The sequence below is a fragment of the Dreissena polymorpha genome, chromosome 1 (assembly GCF_020536995.1).
Source record: "Dreissena polymorpha isolate Duluth1 chromosome 1, UMN_Dpol_1.0, whole genome shotgun sequence".
Classification (NCBI taxonomy): domain Eukaryota; kingdom Metazoa; phylum Mollusca; class Bivalvia; order Myida; family Dreissenidae; genus Dreissena; species Dreissena polymorpha.
The window spans coordinates 27,293,146-27,303,378 of record NC_068355.1 but is presented as its reverse complement, the minus strand read 5'-3'; the positions used below and the strand labels follow the sequence as shown (position 1 = coordinate 27,303,378).

The 10,233-nt window shown below is 34.8% G+C and overlaps 1 protein-coding gene and 1 long non-coding RNA gene across 3 annotated transcripts in view; both read left to right on the top strand.

Moving 5' to 3' along the window:
• The first annotated feature begins 423 nt into the window (after nucleotides 1-423).
• The window catches only part of LOC127856866 (uncharacterized), a 28,061-nt gene continuing 18,251 nt past the window's right edge, over nucleotides 424-10,233 (top strand). The window contains exon 1 of the mRNA XM_052393419.1: nucleotides 424-918. Within this exon, the coding sequence (XP_052249379.1) occupies nucleotides 581-918 (338 nt within the window). The 5' untranslated portion in view covers nucleotides 424-580. The remainder of the gene's footprint in view (nucleotides 919-10,233) is intronic.
• On the top strand, nucleotides 4,988-6,447 carry LOC127864967 (uncharacterized). Of its 2 annotated transcripts, none has more exons than XR_008042396.1 (3): nucleotides 4,988-5,639; nucleotides 5,916-6,048; nucleotides 6,202-6,447. It is a non-coding gene; the product is annotated as an uncharacterized LOC127864967 (long non-coding RNA). The 2 variants fall into 2 exon arrangements; XR_008042395.1 differs by having other exon boundaries at nucleotides 4,988-5,645.

The following is a 10,233-nucleotide window of genomic DNA, read 5'->3' as shown; positions in this document are numbered from 1 at the left end:
GAAACGTGAAAAGGTCCCTTAAAATAAGTTTGGCTAGCATAGGCATAATTTTACATTCTTTATGAGTAGTGACTATATTGTATTGTTTAACAAGTATTCTTTATAAAGGTCCATGTCAAAGCCACAATTGAAGTTCAAACGTCATAACATAGCCCATCTGAAATTAGTTTTAAATAAAATGTACCATTCTTGTTAACCTGGGCAGTCATTTGTACTATATGTATTATGTGCTTTAAGTCAGTTTAAATTAGCATTTTATTGAATGCACTTCTTACAATTTCATTCCAGTCGGTTTAAAGTAAACTGACACTGTACATGTTCTCACATGACAGTTTACATTAGTGATGCTGTTCACTAGTCCCACAAATCTGTGTCGCAAAGAGCTTTTAGGATTATACGTGGGACAAGGTTTTACAAGTTAACATAAGAATTTCTGAGTCATGTTATAAGTGGTAATTGTTGATCTTATATAAATAGTATATAATATATATGTATGTATCATATGTTTATATACTGATGCAGATTTGTTTGTAATTATAGTGTCAGAAAGTGACTTTGTTAAAACTAGTTAATATACAAAATGGCAGCAAGTTCTCAGTCTTCAGTTGAGCCCGGTTCTAATGAAGTGAAGGACTATATTTGTAATGCCTGTGAAGACCAGAATATTGTTGAGACCAGTGCTGACTTCTATTGTAAACAGTGTGAACAATTTTATTGTGGAAACTGTATTCATCTGCATGGTAAATTGTTCGCAAAACATAATTCTATTGGAAGGGTTGATATAGATAAATGGCCAGTTTCAAAAAAGGTGGTGGATTTTCTACAAACTTGTGATGTTCATAAGGAACATAAAATTGACCAATTCTGCAACCTGCACAAACAGCTGTGCTGCCCTCAGTGTGTATCTGATCAACACAGGTACTAATATTGTCACTCTTCAGTTGTTTAGTTATCATTATAATATGATTACAACAATAGGAAAATATTTTTAAATGAAATGTTGAAACTCATCATTTTAAACAGTGAAAAAAGCAAGAAGTATTAATAACCTTAACATTTTTCTGTGCAATGATGTGCTTTACGTTCATTTGTTGTCATTATGATCCCGCTAAACACTTTACATTTGGATGACTTGTGATCATAAGAATAAGAAAAAAGAATAAAAAATGTTTACTTGTGGCTCATGGGCCAATTGGAAAATATTAATTTTCTGATTGCTAATGAATTAAAATGTATGATTTACCAAAGCAAACAAATATCCTTTATTTGTGTTATCATTGTGAACCAGTAAATAAGAACAATTTTGTGCCTATGAATGGATTTGACAATATTTTGCTATCTAAGGGCAATTATATAAACAATTCTTCAGGATATTACAAAAACAACATGAATTGAAATTTAAATTGCAATTAGCTCAACTGAACTTAAAACCTTGATGTTTCGAACTTTAAACAGTGTCTTATAAATGTACATGTTTATTTCGCTACAAGTTTTACTTACGAGGACTATAGGTTTACCCTACAGATCTTTATGTCTGTATGTCCCTCTTTTTGTCCATCAGTCTGTATGTCCGCTGAAGTAGATCCTGCACTGTCTCGGAAAGTAACTGAAGATACTTGCCAAAAAGTATGTTTTCCCAAATAACACCTAAAAATTCTGAATGGAAAGTTTTCCAAAAAAATGATTTTTGTAGATCTCAACATTTTGTTTATATATCTTCCATCGAGCTTTGTATGTTAAACATTAGCGAATATAATACTGACAACATTTTTATTCTCAATTTTGAAGCATTTTTCAGCACAAATGGACAAGTTATTTTTATTCATATACTCATTAGTACCCATCTCAGTATAGCTTTTGTTGTTTAGATTTAATTTTCAAAATACTGTATTTCATTCAATTAATAACACACAAATTATTTAAAATAAAAATTAAAAGAAACTCTGCTCAGGTATAAAAACCTAGTCCATTTGTTGAACAGCAACCCTTCCACTCCTATGGATACATTAGGTATGTGGTTCAACATTTTAAACATCAAAAAGGGCTTAGCACAAACAAGAAATATCTTGAAAAAAGATATACTGCGTAAATAGTTTAATGAATGAGATCAAGGATAGCGAATGTCTTTTTCTGTGCAGTTCTTAGCTGCATCACACGCAGTACGGGATGTTACGGGGAGTTTTCGCGGCTTATTTTACATTATAACATATTGCTGGTCATAAACCTATAGATACAAAACAGAAAACCAAAAGAAGAATGGAAGTGAAATTTAAACATATGAGTCAACCGGCCACACGAGAACAAACCTGTTTTAGTGGTCTGTCGGGCATTGCTATTTGATTCGATTATTAACAGTATCGAGAATCATCGTGCTCATGCTTAAAGTGATATAATGGGCATTTTGCACTGTTGAATTGAGCTGAAAAGAATTAACAGGTCAGAATAGTTAGTTAAAATGTGGTTACTGATCAATTATCTGCAACTCACCTTGCTACCAGTTGTTTATAAAAATATATTTTATATTCAATATTCTTACGTGACCCACCCAGTCCTGTAAGCCGAAATGATCCGTAAAACAATATTGTGTCTTTGTGTCGTATGAACAAATCTGCACTAAAACTAAATTTAGGTTCAACTCGTAAACGCATGATCAGTTGTCAAACGAAAGTACGGTTAATATTCAAATGCATTATTTTTCTCTTTCTGGTATATTGTTTTAGTATGTTGATGCTGCATTAATTACTATAAGTGTATATGAAGTAGAAACATCAAAAATAATCAACGGTTGCGATAGACACCTATAAACTGTTACATGCTCATAATATCACTTTAGTACATTAGGCAATATGGTGGAATAATTATTGTTAAATTTATTAAAAATAATATTTATCATTGTATTGTTGAAAACACATTAAGAATCTATTATTGACATACCATAATTATATTGCTGAATATCTTCTTTTAACATATTTCTGGTCTAAAGAAAATTCCAGGTCACCTAGTTCACGGATAGCGTCTTTATTATATAACGATTATTTTACTGACCGCGAACTCCGGTGATGACCTGTATATAAACTCTGAATGTCCGCGACTTGACCCGAAACCTCGCGGGTTGAAATGCAATTCTTTAAAGTGAGGCCTCGCTTCCACTGCTCTTTATACTTTTACATGTTAACATGTTGACAGGGATATGGAAGCAAGTACTAAATATGAGAACATAGCCTTTTAAGTATAAACGCTTTTGCGCTGGTAATACTCTGAAAATAAAAGGTGTGCGCACAAACTGTATTGATGTCGAGAATTGAGTGTAAAACTGTTCTATCTATTAAGCCTTTTCATTAGAGATAAAATTGTTTCATACAGTAAAACAGTGTTACAAAGACGCGGATATGTTTCCAATGTTCTGGTGGTATACTCAAATCAGCCAATGGAATAAATGAAGTGTATTCATTCGTACCTAGCCGCGGGAAATTTTATTTGAATTTTATTGGACACTTACAAAGGTCAAGTCAGGGTGAAAAGCTGGCTTATGCAGCTTACGCCGAAAAAAGTCACATTAATATAACATGTTTAACTACCACGGAAATAATGAAAGCCGTGACAGTTCATACAAATTGAACTAGCAGTATTTTCATATAAAATGGGATGACAGGATAATTGACCAAGAGAATTAGTATAAAAAGCAGGTTACAGGTTTGCCATTACTCTGTATGTTAATCCCTGCCTCTGACCATCCATCTGTACATATGAACAAAGTGAAATTACTCAATAATAGTAACAAAGTATCTTACAGGTCACAGGTTTGCCATTACTCTGTACATGTATGTTTATCCCTGCCTCTGGTCAACCATCTGTACATATGAACAAAGTGAAATTACTCAATAATAGTAACAAAGTATCTTACAGGTTACAGGTTTGCCATTACTCTGTATGTTAATCTCTGCCTCTGACCATCCATCTGTACATATGGACAAAGTGAAATTACTCAATAATAGTCATGAGGTATTGTCTTGAAACTTTTTTCCAGCTATCAAAGCAAGAATAATTTGACAGTGGTTTAATGCGTGTTTATTTTTGCTGCAGTTTTTTTTTATTTACGTACCACCACTCCAGTATCAGGTAGAATTTACAACCCGAAGTGCGTTTTATGTAAACAGGGCATTATACAGCATTTCCTTGGAACGTGAATAGCCTATTGGTATTGGGCTCATCTCTCTAACCTAACTTGCAGGTATAGCAGGTTAAAGCTCCAAAATGTTGACTTGTTTTTATTTCTCCACTTAGAAATGTATTATATTTTGTTGAATTGTTTATGCACATTTGATGGTATATATAATAAAGCATGTAAGTTCCTTATTTTTATTTTATATATTTGTACTTATAATTATTACCTCATATACAATAAGATACCAGCTAATACAAAATAACAAATGATAATCATTCAACACAAAATATCTAGTCATTTCACGTGGGGCTTTAGTACCCATCTCTGTATAGCAGAATTGTTATGCCCCCAACTAGCAGCATATAGTTTTCGCACTGTCCATTGGTCGGTCGGTCTGTATGTCTGTCTGTCTGTCCTTCTGTCACACTATTCGTGTCCGCTCTCTTATTCAAGTAGTTCTCATCGGACCTTCACCAAACTTGGTCAGAAGTTGTCTAAATAATTTCTAGGCCAAGTTCGAACATGGGTCATGCCTGGCCAAAAACTAGGTCATGCTAAGATCATATTTGAAAAAAAATCTTGTTACCATTATAAAATGTCCTTTTTGGTCAAAACATTTGTTGTAATGATATCTTGGCCAAAGCGGAAAATAAGAATATACCAAGAAATTAAATATTTATGTTTCACAAAGTACTTTTAATATTCATGAATCCACCTTTTCATAATATATTAGTCCATTTGGGCCTCAGGTAAGTGCCCTAGGGCCCATGGTCCTCTTGTTTATGTTCCAGAACATAATATTAGCAAGTGCATGTTTGGTTTCTTTTTATGTCCCCCACTATAGTAGTGGGGGACATATTGTTTTTGCCCTGTCTGTTGGTCTGTCTGTTGGTCTGTTGGTCTGTCTGTTTGCGCCAACTTTAACATTTTGCAATAACTTTTGCTATATTGAAGATAGCAACTTCATATTTGGCATGCATGTGTATCTCATGAAGCTGCACATTTTGAGTGGTGAAAGGTCAAGGTCAAGGTCATCCTTCAAGGTCAGAGGTCAAATATATGTGGCCAAAATCGCTCATTTTATGAATACTTTTGCAATATTGAAGATAGCAACTTGATATTTGGCATGCATGTGTATCTCATGGAGCTGCACATTTTGAGTGGTAAAAGGTCAAGGTCAAGGTCATCCTTCAAGGTCAGAGGTCAATTATATGTGGCCAAAATCGCTCATTTTATGAATACTTTTGCAATATTGAAGATAGCAACTTGATATTTGGCATGCATGTGCATCTCATGGAGCTGCTCATTTTGAGTGGTGAAAGGTCAAGGTCATCCTTCAAGGTCAGAGGTCAAATATATGTGGCCCAAATTGCTTATTTTATGAATACTTTTGCAATATTGAAGATAGCAACTTGATATTTGGCATGCATGTGTATCTCATGGAGCTGCACATTTTGAGTGGTGAAAGGTCAAGGTCAAGGTCATCCTTCACAAGGTCAAGGTCATCCTACAATGTCAAACATCATATAGGGGGACATTGTGTTTCACAAACACCCCACTATAGTAGTGGGGGACATATTGTTTTTGCCCTGTCTGTTGGTCTGTCTGTTGGTCTGTTGGTCTGTCTGTTTGCGCCAACTTTAACATTTTGCAATAACTTTTGCTTTATTGAAGATAGCAACTTCATATTTGGCATGCATGTGTATCTCACGAAGCTGCACATTTTGAGTGGTGAAAGGTCAAGGTCAAGGTCATCCTTCAAGGTCAGAGGTCAAATATATGTGGCCAAAATCGCTCATTTTATGAATACTTTTGCAATATTGAAGATAGCAACTTGATATTTGGCATGCATGTGTATCTCATGGAGCTGCACATTTTGAGTGGTGAAAGTTCAAGGTCATCCTTCAAGGTCAGAGGTCAATTATATGTGGCAAAAATCGCTCATTTTATGAATACTTTTGCAATATTGAAGATAGCAACTTGATATTTGGCATGCATGTGCATCTCATGGAGCTGCTCATTTTGAGTGGTGAAAGGTCAAGGTCAAGGTCATCCTTCAAGGTCAGAGGTCAAATATATGTGGCCCAAACCGCTTATTTTATGAATACTTTTGCAATATTGAAGATAGCAACTTGATATTTGGCATGCATGTGTATCTCATGGAGCTGCACATTTTGAGTGGTGAAAGGTCAAGGTCAAGGTCATCCTTCACAAGGTCAAGGTCATCCTACAATGTCAAACATCATATAGGGGGACATTGTGTTTCACAAACACATCTTGTTTTAATAAATAATTATTGAAAGTAAAAGAAAATACATTATTTTACAGGAATTTTTTACTACACTTTTCATGTTACAATTTATTGTTTTGTTAAATGGCATCTTTAGTGATACCTGTCATGTTTCGTTGCTGAGAAAAAAGTTAACTTTATATATTTCTAGTTGAATATGAATATTATTTGCAAACTTTTTTATCCCCACGCTTTTTGGAAAAAAAGTGGCCCTTATGTGGTGATCTCCGCTGTCCTTTCTGGCCACTATCTCCTCCTACACTATTAGCACTAGAACCTTGAAACTTACACACATGGTAGGTATGAGCATATGTGCGACAGTGCACTGTTGGGAATTCTGATCTGACCCCTGGGTCAAAAGTTGTGTGGGTTGGGCTGGGCCCGGGTCAGAGATTTTCACTCATTTTGTTTAGGTTATTTTGCATTAATTTCTTCATTTCTACACTGAGTTACTTAAAATTGATACTGAAGATCTCTTATGACAATATGGTCAATCTCAACTATGCATGGCCCCAATACCAACCCTGGAGCGCCACTGGGTCAAACATGCAGCATGGAGATATGCGTTGGCCTCTCCCTCGCCATTTCTAGTTACTTAAGACATTGGTCTGTGTATATTTGTTGAAAATGTGCAGTCCACTGTGTTCACTATTAAGTACACTTAACTGTAAAAAAAATTGTGTGTAATATAATCATAAACATCTCTCGTGTCTTTGAATTCATTAAAATTGGGAAATTAACATTTTGAATGTGAAAATAGTTAATGAAGAGTGATGCTCTTGCTTTGCTGCCATTTAAACATTTTTTGCAAATAATGAGAAGAAAAGTAAAATATATTTTTAACAAATTTTTAAAAAGTTGTCATTTTTCTTATGTAGAGTATAAAGTTAATTTTAAAATATTATTCATATAACCCAATTTAAAAACAATCATTGACACTAGGCTTGCTACTGTATGAAATTTCAATATCACATTTAAACAATTTATTAGACCAATCTCTTGGATCCTCCTTTATAACAATTTATAATGGCGTATTTTCTTTGCCATGAATAGATCATGTGACAACAACAAAAGCTAAATAATCACAATAGGTTAAATAACAACAAAACATATTTGGAGATAGAAGACCAGGTTTGCAGCTGACTTGTATTCCCTAAAAAAAAGTACCTGTATCTTATCAATTGGCAAATATTAGGGCACAAAACCACATAGTTAAATCTTCCGATTGTGAATTATAGGTTTTTATTAATTGCTTGGTATTAAAAGTAAAAATAAACTCCAATATTGATTTACATTCATTTTGGCTTGACATGTTCAGTGTAAGTGCTCATTTTATTAGCCCCACTGGCCAATGGCCAGCGTGGCTTATGTCATGGTTAAGTGTCCGTCTTGCGTACTTCCTTGCGTTAACTTTTCCTTTAAACATTTTCTCCTAAACTACTCGTCCAATTCTGATGAAATTTCTCAGGAATGTTTCTGGGGTGAACCTCTTTAAAATTTGTTCAAATTATGCCCCTGGGGTCAAATTTGACCCTGCCCCGGGGGTCACAAAGATGAAAATTTCATCCTCCATAACCATTGGGCCTAGGGCTATCAAGTTTGGTATGTAGAGACATCTAAATGTCCTCTTCCAAATGTGTTCAAATTATGCCCCTTGGGTCAAATTTGATCCTGCCCCGGTGGTCACAAAATTAAACATAATTTTATTATGCTTATATAGGATCTATTTTGTGAAAACTTTACAAATCTTCTCGTCCACAACCATCGGGCCTAGAGCTATAAAATTTGGTATGTAGTGACATCTTATAGTCCTCTACCAAATTTCTTCAAATTTTATCCCTTGGGTCAAATTTGACCCTGCCCGGGGGGTCACAATGTTGAACATATGTTTATATAAGGCCTATTTTGTGAAAACTTGAAAAATCTTCTTGTATATAACTATATGTAGTGTTTTTCCCAGGAGGGCAAAGGGGCATGGCGCATTACTTTCAAAAAGGGCATTATAGCGCGCAGTTTAGGCAAAAAAGGGCAAAAACGTTCCCTGAATACCTGAATTACGGTGCAACATGTAATCGCATCTGAAGCAGTTGTGGAAAAAAATAACATATAAACAAGCACATTAAATGGTAATTGATGTATTTAACTGACTATGATTTATATTTACCTTGCAATGTACAGTTCCATGCTGTTTCAATAAACTGTACAGCACCACAAACATAATAAAGCAATATATGCACATGAATCTGATTATACACAGATCCACTAACATATAAATGAAACCATGTTTGTCTTATCCCATTTTCTAACAATAATCTTGCCAGATGTTTAAAATAACATTGCGAGTAAATTGATCGCTAACAATATGCAAACACTCGTTTCCGTGACATACATCCACCAAGTAGATTACAAATAAATATATAATGTTGTTGCTATCTAAAACATTTTTATGCATCGTTGATTATCACAGACATTTCATTAATTCCTTCTTAATGTATATTCTCCATCGTTAATTCGATCGTTTATGACTTTATTTGCCATTTTTGCCGAGTTGCAATTTAATTCTGTATAGTCCGCCTTGTTGTTCAAATGTCAAATGATGTAAGCGACAGGTGCGCATGGCAACGTTAAATCGTATACGCGATTGGCATTTTGTTAAATTAGTATACGTCTCAGTAATTATTCCAATAATTAGATCTAATTATCTTAAAGACAAAAGCGATAAAGAATAAATTTGTTTGTGTTTTTAAATGTAATTATGCGTAAAAATATATGTTTTGATATAAATGAATAATGCATGCAATGCACAATTGCCATGAGCATAACATCAAGTTTTTCATCAAAAGTCTCCGAAGTAAGTGCACTTGGTATAACATAGCCTCTGGCATTATCTATTGATACTGACACGGGGTTATTCACGCATGACTTATTCACAGATTTGGAGCAGTCTACCTATAAATCGAGCACTGTAATAGATTAAATCTGCTCAAATAATATAGTCGATTAGACGTTGACATCTTTCGAGTAAATCAAGCACAGTCGGAGCGTCACAGACAATCAAGGACGCTAATTTTGCGGACCAAGTTAGATCGTAAGGCAATAAAGATGTTATCGATAAGGGCGCGTGGCGAAATTTGCCTTTGAAAAGAAGGGCGCGTGGCGAAATTTGCCTTTGAAAAGGGCAGCATGGCGATCCAGGAGGGCGGTGTGGCTTTTCGCCACGCTAAAATGGCCTGGGAAAAACACTACTGTATGGCATAGGGTTACCAAATTTGGTATGCAGTGACATGTAATAGTTCTCTTCTTAATTTGTTCAAATTATGCCCCTGGGGTCAAATTTGACCCTGCCCCGGGTGTCACAAAAGTGTACATGTGCTTAAATAGGGCCTATATTTAAGTTTTTGCACATGCCGAGAATATTTTCAGCCTTTTTTCAGCAGTGGATCGATACAGGGCCATCATGGCCCTCTTGTACTTGTTTGTTAACTTGCAGAAAATGCACTTTTGGAAAAAAATTGAATGAATTTGCCTTTCTTTTTGGAAATTTTCTGACCGCAATTTGGAATTTCGTTGTTTTTCTTCAATTGGGAAAGTATACTTTTTACAGGTACTTAATAAAGAAGAAAAAAACTCGCTGGGTTGCATGTCATAAGCAGCTTATCACAGGCTAGAATATTTATACTCAGACTATATTTAGAAATAGAGGACCCTTTTCTATGAAGCAGGGTTATTTTGCTTTGCATCTGTTCTTTAGTCCGTTTGTCCATTGGTCCGTAGACCA